The 25,427-nt window shown below is 41.3% G+C and overlaps 2 protein-coding genes and 1 non-coding gene across 3 annotated transcripts; 2 read left to right on the forward strand and 1 right to left on the reverse strand.

The window, feature by feature from the left end:
* Positions 1–2,999: 2,999 nt before the first annotated feature.
* LOC148545759 (uncharacterized) lies at positions 3,000–3,380 on the reverse strand. The gene has a single exon (XM_088499090.1). The coding sequence runs from the start codon at positions 3,378–3,380 to the stop codon at positions 3,000–3,002; it is 381 nt and encodes a 126-aa protein (XP_088355216.1).
* Positions 3,381–7,785: 4,405 nt separating this feature from the next.
* LOC148545760 (small nucleolar RNA R71) lies at positions 7,786–7,889 on the forward strand. The gene has a single exon (XR_015901505.1). It is a non-coding gene; the product is annotated as a small nucleolar RNA R71 (small nucleolar RNA).
* Positions 7,890–17,444: 9,555 nt separating this feature from the next.
* On the forward strand, positions 17,445–18,654 carry LOC148545761 (uncharacterized). The gene is made up of 2 exons (XM_088499091.1): positions 17,445–17,552; positions 17,956–18,654. The coding sequence occupies exons 1-2, from the start codon at positions 17,445–17,447 to the stop codon at positions 18,652–18,654; spliced, it is 807 nt and encodes a 268-aa protein (XP_088355217.1).
* Positions 18,655–25,427: the final 6,773 nt, after the last annotated feature.

A 25,427-nucleotide genomic window follows, 5' to 3' on the forward strand; every position in this document is an offset into this window, starting at 1 on the left:
GGACTCACAAAAGACTTCATGATAAAAAAACTAGGCAGTGAAAATAGACTATCCTAATGTTGCAATTATTCAAAAACAGAATTTAAAATAGAGAGAAAAACTTAAACATGATTCAGAATTTAGAGAGTGTCAACCATGGGACTTAACAACCTTGAATAGCTTCAACTTCAGTTCATAGGCCCTTTACCTTTGTCCTTCTTTTTGGAAGGGAAGGAGTCATCTTCATCCTTGTTAGAGGATCCTTCTTGTGCTTTCTTGTCCTTAGGCTTCCAAAATCCTAGCCTTCTCATGTAGGATTTCATGCTTTCTTTGTGCTGGTATGCTATTTCTTCCTGCCTCGTACTGAGTTCCTCCAATTTCTACATATAGGTAGGTTAATTGGGATTCATGTTAGCTACTGCATTGCACAAGTAGCTCAACTTTGTTTGTGCATAGTAGTCATATTCCCCTCTTGCTATAGTTCTTGCTTCTTAAAGGTGTCTGAATTCAGCAAGGCTCCCTATTTGTTGTAGCTGTCGTTCCAGAATCATTCCTAGGCTGCCTTACATCTCTCCCCCAGTTAATCTGATCTTGCTGCTCCTTCAGGTTCTCAAAACTCCCTTGAAGTTGTTGTATGCTTTGGTTCACTTGGCTCCATTGTTGTTATTGAGTCTCCTTGAGTTGATTGACATCCTCCCTCAGATGGTGTAGGTCTCCCTTCATTTGGTGTACATCTCCTTGCAATTGTTTCCAATTGAATCCCTCTGAAAATTGTTGGTATTATTGGTATGGTGGTGGTTGGAGTGCTAGGAAATATGGTTGCTCCTCTGCTCTTCTTCTTCTTCTTCTTGTTGCACATATGGCTCATGAATATGAGCCCTATGCTCCCTGGCCCTTTGAAGTGGGTTGACAGCCACCACTTTGGCCATCTTCTTGGCAGTTATGGGTTTTTCTTACTCTACTAACACTTCATCAATTATCCTCTCCACCCCTGCTTCATCACACAGCCTTTGGATGATGCTGGGGAATGCCAACCTTGAGCTATCTTTGGTGCTTTTCAGAATTTTGTTGATGTTGTTGGCAATCAATTCCCCAACATTGACATTCTCACCTTTCATGATGCTGTATATGAGCACAGATCTCTCTTTGGTCGCCTCTGAGGTGTTGGATGTAGGGATTAGGGACCTCCTCACAAAATCCAGCCACCCTCTAGCTTGGGGGCTCAAGTCTCTTCTTCTCAGTTGGTTGGGCCTCCCATCCTTGTCATTTATCCACTGCACATTCAAAACACAGATTTCATTTAGGATTTTATCAAATCCTGGGTCTTGTTGCTTCATTCTCTCCTCATAGCTCCGGGTGGAGGTTGTCTGCTTCACCATCAGCGTCCTTTCTATGTTAGTGGGGCTGTAATCAATGGACTTCCCCCTTGCATAGCTAAGATAGCCATAAGGTTGTCCTGGCTAAGGCACGGCATTAGCATAGAACTCTCTCACCAAGATTTCCACTACCTTCCTTGGTGGGTTGCACAAGAGTGCCCAGCCTCTATTGTTTATCTCCCTGTTGATCTCAGGGTGCTCATTCCTCCTCAGCTGGAAACCGACCTCTGGGATGATCTCCCTCTCACTCACCCAACCATAAAACTGGTTTTGGTTGAATGAGAAGAGAAACTTGTACTCATTGAAACCCGAACTTGAGGATCCAGAAGTTGGTTCCTTAGTCTTTCTTTTCTTTGATGCTGTTGAGGTTTTTGGTGGTGCCATTGGATTGAGGAGGTGTGTTTAAAGATTTGAAGAAGGTATTGGGGAAGGTTGAAAAAGAGAGTAAGCAAAACAAAGTTTTGCTCCAACACCAAATTTAGAGCTTGATCGTCCCGATCAAGAAAAAGGTAGGGGAGTAGTGAAAGAAGACTAAGGGGAACAAAAAAGTGATGAAAGGAAGGAAGACTTTGTGGAGTCTTGTTGGCTGTGAGATGGGGTTTGAAGTGTGGGGAGAGGTGGGAAAAGTAGGGGTTTTTATAGGTATGTAAAGTGGGGTTCTAATGGTGGGAAGTAAAGGAATTCAATGTTTTCCTACTTGGGGAGTGGTGCCTAGCATGGGAAGAGGCGTCAATCCTCATCCCACTTCACTTCCTGCATGTTTTGAGTTCCAAAGTGCAAGTACACTTTGACCTCCTTGCTTTATGTGCTATCAATCATGTGGGTCCCATTCTCTCTCCTAAAAATAAAAGTGAAACCTCATTAGTAATGACAAAAGAATCTTCCACATTCCTCTTTGATATGCATGGCTGAATTTGCAACTAATGGGTGTCCTTTGGGGACACCAAACTTAATCCTATTGCATCATAATAAATTGGGTTTATCATTGGGTTTTTAATGTATTCATAAAGGTAGAGTAATTCCAATCTTTTCATATACTTTTGCTTTCATCCTCTATTGAACACATTTAAACCACGTTTCGGCTCTCCCCAATATATTAGATGCTTTCAGATTTAGTTGTATTGGGTTTTGATAGATGGTGGTGTGTGGTGGTGGCCACACCAAACTTAATCTCTGGGCTTACCTTTAATCATAATTTGTTCGAGATTAGTAAGCCTAGATTAAGTAAATTGGTGGCCACACCAAACTTAATCTCTGGGCTCACCTTTAATCATAAGTTGTTCAAGATTAGTAAGCCTAGATTAAGTAAATTGGTGGCCACACCAAACTTAGCTTTTTAGCTAGCTCTCAGCCCAATAGCTCATCATTAGCACAGGTATTTATCAAATTGCATTTTCAGACCAAAAGAGAACAGAATATAAGGATCTCCTAACTATCAAAACAGAAAACAAAATTCTTAATCCACTATCTACAATCTACTTTTTAGAAGGCAAGAAAACATAAATTTTCAACTGAAACTCAAACTATCTAAATAGGCAAATTTGTAACTACTTCTAGGAAAGCAATAAATCAAAAGGATATAAAGTGTTGGGGTGCCTCCCAACTAGCGCTTCTTTATCGTCATTAGCTTGATGTTCTTCCTTGTTAGCTGAGGTTGTAGCTCACTCTCTTCTTATCCAGTGAGTCCCCTAGGTAATGCTTGAGTCTATGGCCATTCACAGTGAAGGTCCTTTGTGTTTTGTCTTCCATGAGCTCTACATGGCCATAGGGGGATATATTGAGGATGGTGAAGGGGCCTGACCATCGAGACTTAAGCTTCCCAGGGAAGAACTTGAGTCTCGAATTATACAGCAGCACCTTTTGCCCTTCAGTGAACTCCCTCCTTGCTATCTTCTGATCATGCCACCTTTTTGCATTCTCTTTGTAGATCTTTGTACTCTCGTATGCCTTATTCCTAAACTCCTCCAGCTCATTTAGCTGCATAAGCCTCTTTTCTCCAGTAGCTTGTTCATCAAAGTTCAACATTTTTATAGCCCAAAATGCTCTATGCTCAAGCTCAACTGGTAAGTGACAAGCCTTACCAAACACCAATTGGTATGGAGACATTTCAATAGGTGTTTTGAAGGTTGTCCTGTAGGCCCATAGTGCATCATCCAGCTTCTTAGACTAGTCCTTTCTTGAGCTTCCAACAGTTTTTTCAAGAATTCTTTTAAGCTCTTTGTTTGAAATTTCTGCTTGCCCGTTGGTCTGTGGGTGATATGGGGTTGCTACCTTGTGCTTGGCTCCATACTTGGAAAGGAGTGCTTCGAGTTGCCTATTGCAGAAGTGTGTCCCTCCATCACTGATGAGAGCTCTAGGCACCCCAAATTTGCTGAAGATGTTCTTCCTCAAAAAGCCCATTACAACTTTGTTATCATTTGTTGGAGTGGCTATGGCTTCTACCCACTTTGATACATAATCCATAGCCACTAATATATAACTGTTTGAGTATGAGGATGGGAAGGGTCTCATAAAATCAATTGCCCACACATCAAACAATTCTAACTCCATTATGAACCTCTGTGGCATCTCATTTCTCTTGGGTAAATTGCCAGCCCTTTGGCATTCATCACATCTTGTCACCAATTCTTTTGCATCTTTAAAGATGGTTGGCCAGTAGAATCCACATTGTAGCACCTTGACTGCAATTCTATCCCCATTAAAATAGCCTCCATATGCAGATCCATGACACTGCCAAAGCACTTCTTGCCATTCTTCATGGGAAATACACCTTCTCAAGATTCCATCAGTACATTTTTTGAACAAATAGGGCTCATCCCAGATGTAGTATTTAGCATCTTTGGCTAGCTTTTTTCCTCATATGCTTGTTGATGTTGGTTGGTAGTTCCCCAATAGCCTTGAAGTTGGCTATGTCAGCAAACCAAGGGGCCTCTTGTATCATCATTAATAGTTCATCAGGGAAGCTTTCATTCACTGTAACTTGGTGTACCCCATCTTCTTCTTGTGGTATTCTTGAGAGGTGGTCAGCCACTTTGTTCTCTACTCCACTCCTATCTTTAATTTCAATGTCAAATTCTTGGAGCAGCAGAATCCATCTTATTAGTCTGGGCTTGGAGCCTTGTTTGGTGAGCAAGTATTTGAGTGCTGCATGATCAATGAATACAATTACTTTAGAACCAATAAAATATGATCTAAATTTATCAAAAGCAAAGACAATGGCAAGTAATTCCTTCTCTGTAGTGGTATAGTTCCTTTGATTCTCATTAAGAACCTTACTAGCATAATAAATGACATGTACCAATTTATCCCTCCTCTGTCCTAAGACAGCACCCACGGCAAAATCTGATGCATCACACATCAGTTCAAAAGGTAAATTCCAGCATGGTGGTGCTATGATACGCGCAGAGGATAGTTTGTTTTTAAGTTCCTTAAAAGCTATCATGCATTCATCATCAAAAACAAAAGGTACATTAGAGACTAGTAGGTTACTCAAAGGTTTGGCAACCTTGGAAAAGTCTCTAATAAATCTCCTGTAGAAGCCAGCATATCCTAGAAAACTTCTAATTGCCTTAACATTGCAAGGTGGGGGTAGCTTTTCAATCACCTCGACCTTAGCCTTGTCCATCTCTATGCCCCTTTTGGAGATCTTATGACCAAGGACCACCCTTTCTGTAACCATGAAATGGCATTTCTCCCAGTTCAAAATAAGGTTGGTCTCTTAGCATCTCTTTAGCACTAAGGCTAAGTGGTGTAAGCAATCAAAATATGAGTTACCAAATATAGAAAAGTCATCCATAAACACCTCAATGAATCTTTCAATCATGTCTGAAAATATGGAGAGCATGCATCTTTGGAATGTTGCAGGTGCATTGCATAATCCAAAGGGCATTCTCCTATAAGCAAAAACACCATATAGACAAGTAAATGAAGTTTTTTCCTGGTCCTTGGGGTCTACAACAATTTGGTTGTAGCCTAAATAACCGTCCAAGAAGCAGTAATACTCATGTCCAGCCAATCTCTCAAGCATCTGATCCATGAAAGGTAAGGGGAAGTGATCCTTCCTGGTGGCCTCATTAAGCTTCCTATAATCAATGCACATGCGCCACCCGGTCACGGTTCTTGTAGGTATCAGCTCATTCTTCTCATTCGGTACAATATTGACCCCTCCTTTCTTTGGGACTACCTGCATCGGGCTTACCCAAGGGCTGTCTGAGATTGGGTAGATCACCCCTGCTTGCCACAATTTTAATACTTCTTTTTGGACCACTTCATTCATGGTTGGATTCAGCCATCTTTGCTACTGCCTTGAGGGTTTAGCACCTTCTTCAAGTAGTATCTTGTGCATGCACATTGAAGGGCTGATTCCTTTTAAGTCTGCAAGTGTCCAGCCTATGGCATCCTTGTGCTGTTTCAGCACTTGGATAAGTTCTTCCTCCTACTCCTCACTCAAACTTGAATTGATGATCACCGGGTAGGTGTTGTTGTCACCCAGATATGCATATTTCAAGCTTGGTGGTAAGGTCTTCAACTCGAGTTTTGGTGCCTCTACTTCTTTACTGTCTTTGGGGTTCAACGTGATTTAATTCTCCATGGTTCCTTGTGGTTGTTCTCCACTTGATGCTTGCTGCTCTAGCTCAATAGCTCCTTCACATTGTTCTTCTTCCAAAACTCCTTGAACTATCTGTTCTATGGTGTCCACCATCATGCATTCTCCTATGGATTCCTTGGGGTAACTCATTGCCCTGAAGACACTGAAGACCATCTTCTCTTCAAGTAATCTCAAGACTAATTCTCCTTTTTGTACATCAATGATGGCTCCAGCAGTAGCTAGGAATGGCCTTCCTAGAATGATTGATGTGTTAGCCTCTTCTTTCATATCTAACATAACAAAGTCAGCTGGGAAAATGAATTTTCTCCCACTTTCACCAGCAAGTCTTCTACTACCCCATGTGGGAACTTGAAGGTTCTGTTAGCTAATTGGAGTGCCATTCTTGTTGGCTTGGCTTCCTCAATCTTCATCCTCTTCATCATGGTTAGGGACATGAGATTGATGCTAGCTCCTAAGTCACACAAGGCCTTCTCAATGTTGATATTCCCTATGATGCAGGGGATTTGGAAACTCCCTGGGTCCTTCATTTTCTGGGGTAGCTTCCTTTGTATTATGGCACTACACTCCTCAGTTAACACTATGGTCTCTTTTTCTCCCCAGTTCCTCTTTCTTGTCATGAGCTCCTTCAGAAATTTGGCATAGAGTGGCATTTGCTCCAATGCCTTAGCAAATGGTATGTTAATTTCGAGCTTCTTAAAGATCTCTAAAAATCTAGAGAACTGGCCATCCTTCCCATATTGCCTCAGCCTTTGTGGATATGGTGCTTTTGGCACATAAGGCTTCAAGATTGGCTTTGATGATGATGGGGTAGGGGTCTCCTCTTCATTCTTGTTTTCAGGCTTTTCTGCAGCTTCTTTTTGTTGGTTGCTCTGGCTTGGATTTGTTTCTTCCACCACCTTTCTGCTTCTAAGTATGATGGCTTTGCATTCCTTTCTTGGGTTAGCCATGGTATCACTGGGAAATGTATGTGTGGACATAGGAATTTGCTTGGACAGAATCCCTACTTGTGCTTTCAATTTTGAAATGGCTGCGCCTTGATTCTTTGGATTTGACCTGTACTCTTCTTGGTTGGCATCTATCCTCTTGTCAGCTTGTGTTTGTCTCTCCAAAAGAGTAGAAATAGCTCCTGTCAGCTGTGACAACAGTTGCGTTATTGCAACTTCTACTCTCTCAAAGTTGCTTTTGATCTCACATGGTTGCATGGTTGAGGTTGATGTGTCTTGATGGTGGTTGTTGTGCATTAGTTGAGTGGAATGATATGATGTGTTTTGTGCATTGTCGTAGGGTCTGTTATTGTTTGGTTGATGGTTGGGGTTATGATTTTGGTATTGATTGGCTTGGTATGGCTTTGTATGATCTGGATTGTGGTTTTGTTGGTTCCCCCACCCAAAATTTGGGTGGTTCTTCCAACCTGCATTGTATGTCTTGGAGTTTGGGTCATATGGGGGTCTAGAATTGTTCACATAATTAGCTTGTTCACAGTCAACTTCTGGTGCATCTCCTTCTTATTGGGGGGCTTGGGCTTGAATAGCTGAGACTTGATTACTCTCCATCTTCTTGGTCAAGGCTGCTAGTTGTGCAGTGATCAATTGGTTTTGGGCCAGCAGGGCGTCCATTTTGTTGAGTTTCATCACTCCTCTCTTTTGAGTTCTTTCTGAAGCATAGAAGTATTAATTCTCGGCTACAGTCTCTATGACATCTATGGCTTCTTCAATGGTTTTCTTCTTATTGAGTGAGTCTCCAGAAGAATGATCAACTGCTTGTTTTGACTCATATGACAGTCCTTCATAGAAGATGTGTAGTTGCACCCACTCATTGAACATGTCAGGCGGGCATTTCCTTGTTAAATCCTTGAACCTCTCTCAGGCCTCATAGAGTGTTTCACCATCTTGTTGTCTGAAAGTTTGCACCTAAGCTCTTAGCCTGTTGACTCTTTGAGGGGGGTAAAATCTTGCTAGAAATTTGTTTACAACATCATCCCATGTAGTTAAACTCTCCTTGGAAAATACTTTCAACCACTTTGCAGCCTTATCTCTGAGTGAAAAAGGGAACAAAAGTAGTTTGTAGGTGTCAGGGTGTACACCATTGGACTTCACAGTGTCATAAATCCTCAAGAATGTTCTGAGATGTTGATTTGGGTCCTCCTAGGCTCTTCCTCCATATGAACAATTATTCTGAACAAGTGTGATGAGTTGAGGTTTCAACTCAAAGTTATTGGCATGGATTGTTGGTTTGAGGATGCTGCTGCCACATTTTCCTGGATTTGGGTTGATATAGGAGCCAAAGACTCTCCTCTCTTGCCCAACATGATTTCCAGCATCTCCTCCAACATTGTCTTGTACTTCATCATCCATGGTGGTTCGCAGATCTTCCTTTACTAGTTCTTCTCCAACTATGCCTTTGCCTCTTGCTTCCCTCCTTAATCTAAGGAAGGTCCTCTCAATTTCACTATCAAAGGAAGATGAAGTTTTTCCCCTTCTACCTATCATACATTCAACAAAAAAGCAAGTGGAGGACAAGTGAAAGAATCACTATAGTAAGATTAGTGGTTAGCTTGGTTGATTCAATTAATCAAATAGTTAGAATAACATGGTAACAAAATTGCTTAATCTAGCTCCTCAATCAATTTAATCATTGTCAAATTCAAACCAATCCCCGGCAACGGTGCCATAAAACTTGATGAGCCGAATTCACACCCCATTATAAAATCTGTGAATCCGTTCTTTTGGCAAGCGCACCAAAATTATCGTCAAGTAATAACCCACAGTACAGTGGGATCGTATCCACAGAGATTGGTAGATTTGAGCAACTTTAATCAATTGGTGAATTAGTCAAACTAAGCAGAATAGATTGTGATTGCAGAATTATAACAGTGCAGAATTGTAAATGACTCAAAAGTAAATGAAAGCAATAAATGGCAGAATTGGAAATGGCAGGAAAGTAAAGAGCAGAAACTTAAACGACTTAATAGTAAATGGGAATGGGGAATTGCAGAATGTAAAGAAAGCTATAAAGAAAGTGGAACATAAGAATGAGGGGATTCATTAAGATTAGGAGATGTTGGCTCTTTAGATTAAATCCAGCTCATATTCTCTTCAATCATGCAACTCATTAACCTCTTGGCAATCATGATTGATTGAGCCCCAATCCCTTGGTGACTCAATCTCTCAGATCTTGATCAATAGCCAATTCGTTAGTCTAATTGCTCATGAAGAGAGATATACTTGATCCCTGATTATACCACACATCATCATTGGTCCAAGTAGAGGGAGGATTTTATGTCACCATATCCAAACACCAAAACCCAGATCCTACTCAAGTGTGAGAAGGGATTTCTAGCATGATTTCATGTTTCCTTTTCCAAGGTTCCCATGAAACCCATTTTGTATTCAACCCCTTTTCCAAGGTGATTGAACACTAGCATGAAGAACGAAATTCCTTCTAGCAAATCAAAGAGAAGATGAAGAGAAGAAGAAATTCAATATCATTAATCCATCAAGTACAACAAAGCTCCCTCTCTCAATGAGAGGGAATTTAGCTACTCATAGCTCAAGAAAAAGTAAAAGATGGAAAAAGTGAATCTAACTATCCTTCAACTAATAGCTCAACAGCTTAACCCCTTCTTCAGTACTTCCAAGGGGTATATATACTACTCCTAGCAATAGCAAATAAAGAAAAATACAAAAGTTAAAGTAAAAATATATTTTGGAGGGAAAAGAAACTCATAAAACGTGATCTTCCAATTGGCGTGTGATCGGCGTTTCAGTGGCGTACCACGCCTTGCTCTGATTCTGCCTTGGCGTGCCACGCCCAATCCTCAAGTGGCACGCCTCCCTTCACTGACCACCCTGGCGTGCCACGCCTTTGAGCCCAAGTGGCATGCCCAGGGTTCTTTTAAACCTTGGGTAGGCTGGCGTGCCACGCCTTCGAGCCCAAGTGGCATGCCCAGGTCTCTTTAAAGCCTTGGTTAGCCTGGCGTGCCACGCCTTCGAGCCCAAGTGGCACGCCCAGGCCTTTTCCCTCTCTTTGCTAGCTTCTGGAAATTTGAACTGGCATGGCCCGCCCAGTGTTTGGCATGCCACGCCCATGCTATGTGCTTGATCTATCTCTCTGGAAAGTTGAACTAACGTGGCACGCCCAGGTCTTCTCTTGGTTGATTGGTGATGGTATCATGCCACGCCTGGGACTCAAGTGGCACGCCCAGTTGATTTTTAAAGCTAGCGTGCCACGCCTTCGATACTAAGTGGCACGCCCTGATGGTTAGCTTTGTTTATCCCTCTCTGGAAAGTATAACCAGCGTGCCACGCCCAGGTGTTAGCGTGCCACGCCCATCATTTGCCTTGGTTCCAGTAGCTGGCATGCCATGCCTAGCATTCAAGTGGCACACCTAGGTAAGGATCTTCAGCTGGCGTGCCACGCCTTCGACACCAAGTGGCACGCCCAGCCTTTGCTTTGGCCTTCTTTGTACCTTGGCATGCCACGCCCAGATGCTCAAGTGGCACGCTCAAGTAAGGATTGAAACTTGGTGTAATACGCCTTGATGCTCAAGTGGCACGCCCAACCTTTTTAACCTTCAACTTCCTCTCTGGAATTTTGTACCAGCGTGCCACACCAAGCTGCTCAAGTGGCACGCCCATTCATTTGTGTCCTTCTTAGCTTTGGCGTGCCACGCCTGGTTCCTCAAGTGGCACGCCCAAGTGATTTTAAAGTTGGTGTGCCACGCCTTCGACACTAAGTGGAACGCCCATGGATTAAGTGGTGAGTTTGGCGTGCCACGCCTAGCCTGGCGTGCCACGCCCCTTTGGTGACCTTCATTGTTGCTCTCTGGAAAGTTGTACTGGCGTGCCACGCCCAGCTCTTGGCATGCCACACCCATGTGAATGCTGGAGGATCCTCTCTGGACTCTAGTACTGGCGTGCCACGCCCATGTGATTTTGTGGCGTTTGCTCCAAGTGGCACGCCCGTTCCACACGCCCAGCTTCTTTTGTTGTTTTCTCCCCCTTTTTGATGTATTTTTCTCCTGAAATTCAGCACAAACTCATTTCAAAGCAATGTACTGTAATGTTTATCAATTGATGCATGAATTGCAATGATTTAAATGAGATTATGCCCTTTTATGGTCCTTTTTAGGCAAGAAGAAAGGGTAGATGATGCAAGTCATCAGTAACCTATGCAATTCAGCTGGAATTGTCATAGAGGAAGACATCCTCATTGAAGGAGACAAGCCCATCACTAAGAAGAGGATGGAGCAAACAAGAGAGCCCACTCATGGACCCCAACAAGAGCATGAAGAAATTCCTCATCAAGAAATCCCTGAGATGCCTCAAGGGATGCACTTTCCTCCACATAACTATTGGGAGCAAATCAACACCTCCTTAGGAGAATTGAGTTCCAACATGGGGCAACTAAGGATGGAGTACCAAGAGCACTCCATTATCCTCAATGAAATCAGAGAGGATCAAAGGCAAGGAAGAGATATTGAGGAGCTCAAGCACTCCATAGGATCTTTAAGAGGAAGAACTAGCCGCCATCACTAACGTGGACCCGTTCTTTAATTTCCTTGTTTTTACTTTTCCATTTTTCGAATTCTATGCTTTATGTTTTGTCTATGTTTGTGTCTTTTTTACATGATCATTAGTGACAAGTGTCTATGTCTTAAAGCTATGAATGTCCTATGAATCCTTCAAATTTCTTAAATGAAAAATGTTTTTAATTGCAAAAGAACAAGGGGTACTTGGATTTCGAATTCTATCTTGAAATTAGTTTAATTATTTTGATGTGGTGGCAATACTTTTTGTTTTCTGAATAAATGCTTGAACAGTGCATATTTTTTATATTGTTGTTTATGAATGTTAAAATTGTTGGCTCTTGAAAGAATAATGAAAAAAGAGAAATGTTATTGATAATCTGAAAAATCATAAAATTGATTCTTGAAGCAAGAAGAAGTAGTGAATAGAAAAAGCTTGCAAAAAAAAAATAAATAAATAAAGAAAAAAGAAAAAAAGAAAGAAAAAGAAAAAGCAAGCAAAAAAAAGCCAATAGCCCTTTAAACCAAAAGGCAAGGGTAAAAAGGATCCAATGCTTTGAGCATTAATGGATAGGAGGCCCAAAGGAATAAAATTCTGCCTAAGCGGCTAAATCAAGCTGTCCCTAACCATGTGCTTGTGGTGTGAAGGTGTCAAGTGAAAAGCTTGAGACTGAGCGGTTAAAGTCGTGGTCCAAAGCAAAAAGAGTGTGCTTAAGAGCTCTGGACACCTCTAACTGGGGACTCTAGCAAAGCTGAGTCACAATCTGAAAAGGTTCACCCAGTTATGTGTCTGTGGCATTTATGTATCCTGTGGTAATACTGGAAAATAAAATGCTTAGGGTCATGGCCAAGACTCATAAAGTAGCTGTGTTCAAGAATCAACATACTGAATTAAGAGAATCAATACCACTATCTGAATTCTAAGTTCCTATGGATGCCAATCATTCTGAACTTCAAAGGATAAAGTGAGATGCCAAAACTGTTCAGAAGCAAAAAGGCTACAAGTCCCGCTCATCTAATTGGAACTAAGTTCATTGATAAGTTTGGAATTTATTGTATTTTCTCTTCTTTTTATCCTATTTTGTTTTTAGTTGCTTGGCGACAAGCAACAATTTAATTTTGGTGTTGTGATGAGCGGATAATTTATACCCTTTTTGGCATTGTTTTTACATAGTTTTTATTATGTTTTAGTTACTTTTTATTATATTTTTATTCGTTTTTATGCAAAAATAACATTTTTGGACTTTACTATGAGTTTGTGTGTTTTTTTTGTAATTTCAGGTATTTTCTGGCTGAAATTTAAGGACCTGAGCAAAAATCTTATTCAGAGGCTAAAAAAGGACTGTAGATGCTGTTGGATTCTGACCCTCCTGCACTCAAAGTGGATCTTCTGGAGCTACAGAAGCCAAATTGGCGCGCTCTTAATTGCGTTGGAAAGTATACATCTTGGGCTTTCCTAAAATATATAATAGTCCATACTTTGCCTGAGATTTGATGGCCCAAACTGGCATTCAAAGCCAGCCTAAAACTTTCTAGCGTAAAACGCCCAAACTGGCACCAGAATTGGAGTTAAACGCCCAAACTGGCACCCAAGCTGGCGTTTAACTCCAAGAACAGCCTATGCACGTGTAAAGCTCAATGCTCAACCCAAGCACACACCAAGTAGGCCCCGGAAGTGGATTTCTGCACTATCTGCACTTAGTTACTCATTTTCTGTAAACCTAAGTTACTAGTTTAGTATAAATAGCATTTTTTACTATTGTATTCGAGGACCTTGATACAGTTTTCATACTTTAGAGCTTAGACCATTGTTCACGTTTTTGGGGCTGGCCATTCGACCATTCTTAGACCTTTTTCACTTATGTATTTTCTACGGTGGAGTTTCTACACCCCAAAAATTAAGGTATGGAGCTCTGCTGTTCTTCATGAATTAATGCAATTACCACTGTTTTCTATTCAATCACACTTGATTCTATTCTAAGATACTCACTCGTACTTCAATCTGGAGAATGATATGATCCGTGACACTCATCATTATTCTCAATTCTATGAACGCGTGCCTGACAACCACTTCCGTTCTACCTGATCTCAACGTAGTCATTGGGCGACAGCTTGAGTGCGTATCTCTTGGATATCTAATACACGGACTGAGTCCGTGAGATTAGTATCTTTGTGGTATAGGCTAGAATCATTGGCAGCATTTCTGGGATCTGGAAAGTCTAAACCTTAACTGTGGTATTCCGAGTAGGATCCGGGAAGGGATGACTGTGACGAGCTTCAAACCTGCGAATGTTGGGTGCAGTGACAGTGTGCAAAAGGATCAATGGATTCTATTCTGATGCTAGCGGGAACCGACAGATGATTAGCCATGTGGTAGCTGTGCCTGGTATTTTTCATCCGAGACGAGAAATCCGATAGTTGATTAGCCGTGCAGAAACCGTAGAGGACCATTTTCACTGAGAGGATCTTACAGCTTGCCATGGAAGGGAGCACGCATAACTGGAAGAAGGCAATAGGAAAGCAGAGGTTCAGAAGTAATAAAGCATCTCCAACACTTATCTGAAATTCCCACCAATGAATAACATAAGTATCTTTATTTTATTTTATGTTTTATTTATCTTTTAATTATCTAAACCTCATAACCAATTGAATCCGCCTGACTGAGATTTACAAGATGACCATATCTTGCTTCAAGCCGACAATCTCCGTGGGATCAACCCTTACTCACGTAAGGTATTACTTGGATAGCCCAGTGAACTTGTTGGTTTGTTGTGCGGAGTTGTGAAAAGTGTGAATCACGATTTCCCACACCAAAAACAAAATGCTAAGGGTCACGGCCAAGACTCATAAAGTAGCTGTGTTCAAGAATCAACATACTAAACTAGGAGAATCAATAACACTATCTGAATTCTGAGTTCCTATGGATGCCAATCATTCTGAACTTCAAAGGATAAAGTGTGATGCAAAAACTGTTCAGAAGCAAAAAGCTACTAGTCCCGCTCATCTAATTGGAACTAAGCTTCATTGATATTTTGAAATTTGTTGTATTTTCTCTTCTTTTTATCCTATTTTGTTTTTTGTTGCTTGGGGACAAGCAACAATTTAAGTTTGGTGTTGTGATGAGCGGATAATTTATACGCTTTTTGGCATTATTTTTAGGTAGTTTTTAGCATGTTTTAGTTACTTTTTATTATATTTTTATTAGTTTTTATGCAAAAATCACATTTCTGGACTTTACTATAATTTTGTGTGTTTTTCTGTAATTTCAGGTATTTTTTTGCTGAAATTGAGGGACTTGAGCAAAAATCTGATTCAGAGGCTGAGAAAGGACTTCAGATGCTGTTGGGTTCTGACCTCCCTGCACTCAAACGCATTTTTTTGGAGCTACAGAAGTCCAATTGGCGCGTTCTCAATTGGGCTGGAAAGCTAACATCTTGGGATTTCCAACAATATATAATAGTCCCTACTTTGCTCGAGATTTGATGGCCCAAACTGGCATTCAACGCCAGCCAGAGACCCTTTTCTGGCGTAAAACGCTGGAACTGGCACCAGAACTAGAGTTAAAGGCCCAAACTGGCATCCAAGCTGGCGTTTAACTTTAGAAAAAGCCTATGCACGTGTAAAGCTCAATGCTCAGGCCAAGCACAAACCAAGTAGGCCCCGGAAGTGGATTTCTGCACTATCTGCACTTAGTTACTTATTTTCCGTAATCCTTAGTAACTAGTTTAGTATAATAGCACTTTTTACTATTGTATTCGGAGATAGCTTATGCCATTTTTCACATTTGGAGGCTGGCCACACGGCCATACCTAGGCTATTTTCTCTTATGTATTTTCCAATGGTGGAGTCTCTACACCTCATAGATTAAGGTGCGGAGCTCTGCTGTTCTTCATGAATTAATGCAAGTACTATTGTTTCTCTTTCAATTCACGCTTACTTCTTCTCTAAGATATACTCTCGTACTTAATTCAGTTAAGTCAGAATGAAGGGGTGACCCATGACAATCACCCACTATCTTCGTTACTCGCTTAGCCAAGATCCGCGTGCCTGACAACCACAAGCAGTCTAGATGATGTTCAACGTAGTCATTGGACGACAGCCGGAGTATAGTCTCTTGGGTCTCTGATCCACGGATTTGACTTGCCTCTCCTGATAAAAGAGCATTCAAATCCGTGAGATTAGAACCTTAGTGGTAGAGGCTAGAACCAATTGGCAGCATTCCTGAAATCCGAAAAGTCTAAACCTTGTCTGTGGTATTCCGAGTAGGATCTGGGACGGAATGACTGTGACGAGCTTCAAACTCATGAATGTTGGGCGCAGTGACAGTGTGCAAAAGGATAGAGAGATCTTATTCTGACACAAGTGAGAACCGACAGATGATTAGCAGTGCGGTAGCTGTGCCTGGTATTTTTCATCTGAGACGAGAGATCCGACAGTTGATTAGCCGTACAGAAACCGTACCTGGACCATTTTCACTGAGAGGACAGATGGTAGGTATTGACAATGGTGATCTACCAACATACAGCTTGCCATGGAAGGGAGCACACATGATTGGATGAAGACAATAGGAAAGCAGAGGTTCAGAAGCAACAAAGCATCTCCAAACGCTTATCTGAAATTCCCACCAATGAATTACATAAGTATCTTTATTTTAATTTACGTTTTATTTATCTTTCAATTATCTAAACTCATAACCAATTGAATCTACCTGACTAAGATTTACAGGATGACTATAGCTTGCTTCAAGCCGGCAATCTCCGTGGGATCGACCCTTACTCGCGTAAGGTTTTATTACTTGGATGACCCAGTGCACTTGCTGGTTAGTTGTACCGGAGTTGTGAAAAGTGTGATCACAATTCCGTACACCAATGATCCCATGGTCATTACTATCATATTGGCCAACGCTAATCTTCACAGGACACTATTAGACCATGGAAGCTCCGCGGACATCTTGTTCAAATCCACCTTCGACAAACTCGGCCTATAAGAAAAGGAGCTCAGAGCATATCCAAATAGCTTATTCGGGCTGGGAGATACTCCAATCCAACCACTTGGATATATCTCGATACATACAACCTTCGAAAAGGGAACCCGGTCAAGGACACTTATCATAGACTACATAGTAGTTGACGTGAGCTCAGCCTACAATGCCCTAATAGGTCGGACAACATTGAGCCAGCTCGCAGCGGTAGTTTCAACTTCACATCTATGTATGAAGTTCCCAACTCTGGAAGGGATCGCCACGATAAAAGGAGACCAAAATATTGCGTGACGCTGTTACAATGAAACTTTGAACCTTAAAGGCAATCCCAAAGGAGAGGAAGTCAACACCATTGAACTCGGGAGAGTTCCAGCTCGCGAAAAATCCCGCCCACAACCTGACGGCGAAATTGAAAAGGTCCAAATCGGCGATACTCAGGATAAAATGACAAATGTTGGGGGAACCTTGAAAAGAGACCTGAAGGAGTCTCTGATACAGTTTCTAAAGGAGAACGCCGACCTCTTTGCATGGAAGGCTGCAGACATGCCAGGCATAGATCCCAAATTAATGTGCCACAAACTGGCAGTATACCTAGGATCTCGGCCAGTACAGCAGAAGCGTAGGAAGCTCAGACCAGAAAAGTCCCAAGCTGTGGAAGAGAAGGTGCAAGCCTTACTGGAGGCAGGATTCATAAGAGAAGTCAAATACCCACTATGGCTAGACAACGTCATCTTGGTGAAAAAATCAAATGGGAAGTGGCGGATGTGTACTGACTACACCGACCTCAATAAAGCTTGCCCAAAAGACCCCTACCCACTACCAAGCATAGACGCGCTAGTGGATGCATCTTCAGGATACAAGTACCTCTCTTTTATGGATGCATATTCCAGGTACAACCAAATCCCAATGTATCCACCCGACCAAGAAAAGACCTCGTTCTTAACGCCTAGAGCAAATTACTACTACATTATCATGCCGTTCGGACTCAAGAACGCAGGAGCTACCTACCAAAGATTGATGAATAAAATCTTCGCAGAACATATCAGGAAACCGATGGAGGTCTACGTCGACGATATGCTGGTAAAAACACAAAGTGAGGAATCCTTGTTGACCGACCTCACAAAAGTATTCGACACCATTAGAAAGCATGGTATGAGGCTTAATCTTGCAAAATGTACCTTTTCGGTAGAAGCTGGCAAATTCCTGGGCTTCATGCTCACACAGAGAGGAATTGAGGCAAACCCAGATAAATGTCGGGCTATACTCAACATGAAAAGTCCTGTCCTGCGTTAAAGAAGTACAACAGCTCAATGGAAGACTGGCAGCTCTGTCCAGGTTCTTAGCCGGCTCGGCGATAAGATTCCTCCCCTTTTACACCATATTAAGGAAGGGAAAGAGGTTTGAATGGACTGAAGATTGCGAAAGATCCTTCCAAGATTTCAAAAGTTTTTTGGGGAAACCACCCATTCTTACCTGGCTATAGGAGGGAGAGGCACTAGTACTATACCTGGTAGTAGAAAATCGGGCGATAGCCTCAGCACTAGTTAGAGAAGACGAAAGTGGACAGCAACTCATTTACTTCATCAGTAAAGCCCTACAAGGGGCTGAGCTAAACTATCAAAAGATAGAGAAGTTCGCTTATGCTCTCATACTTACTTCCCGACGACTTCGCCCTTACTTTCAGACACACACTATCAAGGTTCGGACTAACCAAGCCATAAAAGGCATTCTACAGAAGACAAACTTAGCTGGGAGAATACTGCAGTGGGTAGTCGAGTTGTCCGAATTCGATTTGCAATATGAAGTTCGAACAGTAATCAAATCACAGTATCTGGCCGATTTCATTGATGAGTACACTGATACCCCAGGAACTCCCACAAAATGGAACCTTTACATAGACGGATCCTCAAACAAGGCCGGGAGCGGGGTAGGTGTGATAATAGAAAGCGAGCAGGGAACTCAAATCGAACTCTCACTAAAGTTCGAATTCTCTGCTTCAAATAATCAACGTGAATACGAAGCGTTACTGGCTGGTTTGAGGTTGGCTAACGAGGTAGGAGTTCAAAAGCTCACCATCTTCAATGATTCTCAAATAGTTACCTCACAAATAGAAGGGAAGTACCAAGCTAAAGATCCCACTATGAAGAAATATCTGGATAGCAAAAATATCTGGATATGCTAAAACATGATGAAAAACTAAACTATGAGTACTTGGTTCATTCCCCCCTCAATCTTTGGGTTCAATAGCATTAGAAATGAGTTGGATTGGGCCCAAAATGCTTCAGAAATCGCTGGGGGCGATTTCACTAAAGTAGACCCACGTGCTCCATCGGCGCGTGCACGTACATGGCACGTGCGCGCCCCTATGCGTCTGGAAAAATATGGCAAATTTCATATCATTTCGAAGCCCCGGATGTTAGCTTTCAAACTCAACTAGAATCGCCTCATTTGAACCTCTGTAGCTCAAGTTATGGTCGATTGAGTGCCAGAAGGTCGGGCTTGACAGCTTTACGGTTCCTTCATTTCTTCATGAGTTCTCCCACTTTGCATGCTTTTTCTTCATTCCTTCCATCCAATACTTGCCTTATAAACCTGAAGTCACTCAACAAACACATCAAGGCATCGAATGGAATTAAAGTGAATTAAAATCACCAATTTTAGGGCCTAAAAAGCATGTTTTCACATTTAAGCACAAATCAAGGGAGAATTGCAAAATCATTCTAATTCATTGAATAAATGTGAGAAAATTTGATAAACCACCCAAATTAAGCACAAGATAAACCACAAAATTTCGGTTTATCAACAAGACAAGAAAACAGCTCCAACAACTAGGGGAATATGAGATCCAACATGTACCTCGAGAACAGAATGCTTGAGCTGACGTACTTTCAAAACCAGCCAGCACCAAACCAGGGGGCAATAATAGAAGCCTCATCCAAGAAACATTGCAAAGCCCATCAATCTTAGAGGAAAAAAAGGTCCTAACCATATCAGGTCAGGATCAGGGGTGGATGACCCCCATAATCAAATACCTCAAATCAGAAACACCCCCCACAGATAAGAAAGAGACAAAGCGTCTAAAACGAGAAGCACAGTACTACACAGGAGAGGGTTCTCAACAGCCCTCCTAAAATGTGTACCGACATCCAATACAAAGGAGGTCCTGGAAGAAGTACACAGTGGCATGTGTGGTAACCACTTGGGGCACGAGCTCTTTCCAAAAAGGTACTCCGAGCTGGATTCTTCTGGCCGACCTTACAAAAGAAAGCAACAGAGTTCGTCAAGATGTGTTCACCATGTCAAAAGCATGCTAACTTCCACATCGCCCCACCAGAAGAGCTCATCAGTGTAACGTCACCCTGGCCGTTCGCAAAATGGGGATTAGACCTCCTCGGACCCTTTCCCCAAGGATCTGGACAAGTAAAATTCCTTATTGTGGGGTGGACTATTTCACAAAATGAATTGAGACAGAATCCCTAGGCAATGCCACTGCTCAAAGAAGTCGGAAATTTCTATATAGGAATATTATTACAAGGTTTGGAGTCCCTTACTCCATCACCACAGACAATGGCACTCAATTTACTGATACAGGTTTCAGAAACTTGGTAGCCGACATAAAAATAAAGCACCAATTCACATCCGTAGAACATCCACAAGCTAATGGACAGGCAGAAGCTGCCAACAAAGTCATACTAGCCGGGTTAAAACGAAGATTACAAGGTGCAAAGGGAGCTTGGGCTGAAGAGCTCTCACAAGTCCTATGGGCATATCGAACAACTCCACACTCCACCACAGGAGAATCACCCTTCCAACTTGCTTACGGAATGGAGGCAATTATTCCAGTAGAGATAGAGGAAGGATCTCCTAGAATAATCCTCTACAATGAAAATACCAATTCCCAAACTCAATGGGAAGAGCTCGACCTACTTCTAGAAGTCCGAGAAAGAGTTCGGATTAAAGAGGAAGCGGTAAAACGTCGAATGGCTTCAAGGTATAATCAGAGAGTGGTCCAGCGAAGCTTTGTCAACAATGATCTCATCTTAATCCGAAATGACATCGAAGCAGGTCGATCAGGAGAAGGGAAGCTAGCAGCTAACTGGAAAGGACCTTACCGAGTTGTAGAGGTACTAGTAAAAGGTTACTACAAGGTGTCCAACTTGGAAGGGCGAGAGCTACCAAGGTCATGGCATGCATGTAACCTGAGGTACTATAGTTAGAAAGTGATAAAAATCTTAGGTCAAGGTGCACTCTTTTTCCTGAAAAGGTTTTTTAATGAGGTGCCAAGCCAAGATCTACAAAATTGCCCAAACTAGAAAGGTAAGCACTTATATGTATATACTCTTGTCTATTTGATATTTTTTACTTGAATAAAGCTTTTCAGATTCAATAAAAGGCTATCTACCAAGATGTATTAATCTGAGTGCAAGAATTCACCACCCGAATACGACAAGGTCGGCAAGATGAGAATCAAATTTATCGTCCGATCACGACAAAGTCAGCAAGATGAGAATCAAACTTATCGCCCGATTACAAGAAAGTCGGCAAGGTGAAAGCCACAAAAACAGATTAATGCAGGAAGTTATAAAAAGTAATCCATAAAAAGTTGCCTGACGAGGCCTGGCTTAAAATGGACTACTAAAAATAACTTAAGAAGTACCGACAAAGAAGTCGGACAAAGCAATCAACAAAAGTTATAAAAAGCAATCCATAAAAAGTGGCCTGACGAGGTCTTACTAAAAATGGATTACTAAAAATAACTTAAGAAGGCCCACAAAAGAGAAGTCGGACCAAGCCAACCAATGCAGAAAGTTATAAAAAATAATCCATAAAAAAGTGGCCTGACGAGGTCTTACTAAAAATAGGTTACTAAAAATAACTTGAGGATTCGACAAGATGAAGTCGGACCCAACCCATCAACACAACAAGTTATAAAAATTAAATCCATAGAAAGAGGCTTGGCAAGGCTCGAGCAAAAATGGGTTACTAAGAATCACTCAAAAGGAGTCGACAAGAAGAAGTCGGATCCAACCCATCAAATGCACAAAGTTATAAAAAGTAATCCATAAAAAGTGGCATGACAAGGTCTTACTAAAAATGTATTACTAAAAATAACTTAAGAGAAGTCGACCAATGAAAGCGGTATCTCAAGCCGACAAAGTCGACCACCCAAAGCCTTTACTAAAAGAAAGCAACTTTACTCAAGGAGCCACGGCTCCACAACAAGGCTATTAAGATTGTTCAATGATCAACCAAAAGGGTTCTACCAAAACACCAAAAGGTTATTGAACATGTCAGCCCCTAGCGGGTCATCTCGCACAACCAAAGGACAGATAAAACAATAATCTAAAAAGAGGGCGGGCAGCATAATACAAACACTCTATAAAGATCTATTTTTGCAAAGGTTTCAAAACAATAATCAGCATACCAAAAGAAACACAGCAATCATTAAAAAGACTCAGGAGTCAACCTAGAAAGAGGACCTCACGAGTTCAAAAGTACGTTGTTTATCTACCAAGTTGCATAGAAGCAACTAACAGTCAAAGGAACTAAGTTATAAACAAAGTTACAAAAACTATAGTTCAAAAGCCCACAAGTCGGGCTGTTGAGATAAAAACACATAAATCATAAAGGGTGCAAAGACTCCCCAATAACAGCGTCAGTGGCAGAAGAATGAGGAATCATATTCACAGGGATGGCGTCCACAGTCCCATCCTCACAATTAAGAATTTCACAATCCGGATCAGGTTGGGAATGGTCGATCTCAGCAGAAGGATTTGAAGAAGTCGTGGCCGCAGAAGCTTTGGCTGGGGTTATGATGCGTGGCAGAAGTTAGACCAATTAAGAGATTATAATATAATAGAACAGTGTTGCGAGTATAGCTCTTAACCAGCAAAAATCCGCCTCATCAATTTAGAAAGGTTGTCACAAAAATTTAGAATAAAAATACTGGGAGTATGAGTCCCAGGTTGTCTCCCAACGAGTTGCTAGGAAGGGTGCTAAGTTATTAATCAGGAGTTTTCCGAGAATTTTGTGAGCAGAAAATAAATAATTGTAATTTAAAATAAAAATATATATATTCTAATTAAAAAGCCTTGATTGGAGAAATGATTAATCGGAAGTTCTATCCTTGTTGGAATTTTCTCGACTGTAGTATAAAGAGGTTGTTATTTTCACTTAGTTAACCCTTACTAAATAAAGGAAAGTCAAGTGATTGAGCTAACTCTTATTCGCAAATCCTAGTCCTCTCCCTTGGGAAGGTCTAGCGTTAGTAAATACAGAATTAGCCAACAACTTCCAATTTAACTAATCACTTGAGCATTCTAATTCAAGTGTCTCTTATTAATCAACCCCCATGTCAAGTTGGGAATCTACTCCATTGACATGAAAATTACTTGCATAGAATTAAGGGAATAAAAGAAAGGCATGATAGACAATAACTGCAATTTAATTAAATATAAAAGTAATCCTTTTCATTAACAATCCATGAAAATAATCCAATTGTAACTTTAAACAAGAATTAAGAATAAGGAAAAAATAAAAGAGTATGGAAACAAACTAGAATAGCATCTTCAACGGAGGTGATGACTCTTCAATATCCCAAAAGCAAAAAGCAATAAACTATGAAACTATGAATGTAAAGAAAACCTAGAGGAAAAGTAATTTTCTCCCTAGATTCAGATCTAAAAACCTAAAACTACGCTAATGAGAATGTGTGTTGAGTCTCTGCATGTTCCCTGGCTCTAATCTGTGTTTCTGGGCCGGAAACTGGGTCAAAACTCGGCCCGAAATCGCCCCAGCATTTTCTGTTATTTCTATAGATCGCGCATGTCACGCGTTCGCGTCAGTCACGCGCACGCGTCCTTGTGCAGACTCCAATCCACGCGTACGCGTCAGGGACGCGCACGCGTCGCTACAAATTTCTCCTTTCCGCGCGCTCGCGTGAGCCATGCGTGCGCGTCGGTGCTCGCTGGTTATCTCCTTGGTTTCTTGTGTTCCTTCCATTTTTGCAAGCTTCCTCTCCATTCTCTAAGCAATTCCTGCCCTATAAAGCCTGAAACACTTAACATACGGATCACGGCATCAAATGGTATAAAGGAGAATTAAAATATACAAATTAAAGATCTCTAGAAAGCAAGTTTTCAACCATAGAACAAAACTAGGAAGGGATTGTAAAATCATGCAAATCATATGAATAAGTGGGTAAAGTCTTAATGAAACTAGTCAATTAAACACAAGATAAACCATAAAATAGTGGTTTATCAACCTCCCCACACTTAAACATTAGCATGTCCTCATGCTTAGCTCAAGGAGATAAAATAAATGAGTAGGGAAAAGTAAGACTCATGCAATGCAATGCAACCTATGAATGCAGCTAGATAATTAGCTACAGGTGCATACCAAGGAACTATTTCAGATACTGCATACAAGCTATCAAATTGAAAAGCATCATTGATAGGAGTAGAGTCATCCTTAATGTGCTCAGGGTGACTCAAGTGGTCTGCCACTAAATTCTGGTTACCACTCCTATCCTTAATTTCTAAATCAAATTCTTGCAGCAGCAGTATCCAACGTATTAGCCTTGTTTTGGACTTTTTTTTAGCTAATAAATATTTTAGAGCTGCATGGTCTGAGTACACTACTACCTTAGTACCAAGTAAATAGGCTCAGAATTTATCTAGAGTAAAAACAATAGGAAGAAGCTCTTTTTCAGTAGTAGTGTTATTAGACTGAGCAGCGTCTAAGGTCTTAGACGCATAAGCAATTACGAAAGGATCCTTACCTTCGCGCTGAGCTAACGCTGCTCCTACTGCATGGTTGGAGGCATCACACAGAATCTCAAATGGCTGGCTCCAGTCTGGTCCTCTCACGATTGGAGCTTGAGTCAGGGCGATCTTCAGCTTATCAAATGCTTGCATGCAATCCTCATTGAACTCGAACTCAATATCTTTCTGCAGTAGTCTGGATATAGGTAATGCTACCTTACTGAAGTCCTTAATGAATCTCCTATATAAACCAGCATGGCCAAGGAACGAATGGACTTCCCTCACGGAGGAGGGGTAAGGTAAACTAGAAATGACATCTACCTTTGCTGGATCTACAGAAATACCAGTATCGGAGACAACATGTCCTAGCACAATCCCTTGTTTTACCATAAAATGACACTTTTCAAAATTCAGTACAAGGTTTGAACTAACACACCTGTCTAATATTCTAGCTAAACCATCCAAGAAAAGGTTAAAGGAATCACCATATACGCTGAAATCATCCATAAAAACTTCCATACAGTTCTCAATAAGATCTAAAAAGATACTCATCATGCATCTTTGGAAAGTAGCCGGTGCATTACATAAGCCAAAAGGCATCCTCTTATATGCATACGTTCCAAAGGGACATGTAAAATTAGTCTTCTCTTGATCTTCAAGAGCTATATGAATTTGAAAATAGCCTGTATAACCATCTAAAAAGTAGTAATGGGATTTACCTGACAGGCGATCAATCTTTCTGATCAATAAATGGAAAGGGGTAATGATCCTTGCAAGTAGCTTGGTTGAGACGCCTATAATCAATGCAAACTCTCCATGAATTCTGCACTCTAGTTGTCAGGAGATCTCCATGCTCATTCCTTACTGTTGTGACTCTAGACTTCTTGGGCACCACTTGTACTGGACTGACCCATTCACTATTTGAGATGGGGTAGATAATATCTGCTTTAAGTAGCCTGGTCACTTCTTTCTTGACAACTTCTAAGATGGTGGGATTCAATCTTCTCTGGGGTTGATGGATAGGCTTTGATCCTTCTTCTAAGAATATCCTGTGCTCACAAACTTGAGGACTGATGCCTACTATATCCACCAAGCTCCACACAATTGCTTTCTTGTGTTTTCTCAGCACACTAAGTAGCTGCTCCTCTTGTTGGGAAGTGAATTCTCTTGCAATGATAACTGGGAACTTCTG

The sequence above is a fragment of the Arachis ipaensis genome, chromosome B9 (assembly GCF_059453495.1).
Source record: "Arachis ipaensis isolate K30076 ecotype BB chromosome B9, ASM5945349v1, whole genome shotgun sequence".
NCBI classification, from domain to species: Eukaryota; Viridiplantae; Streptophyta; class Magnoliopsida; order Fabales; family Fabaceae; genus Arachis; species Arachis ipaensis.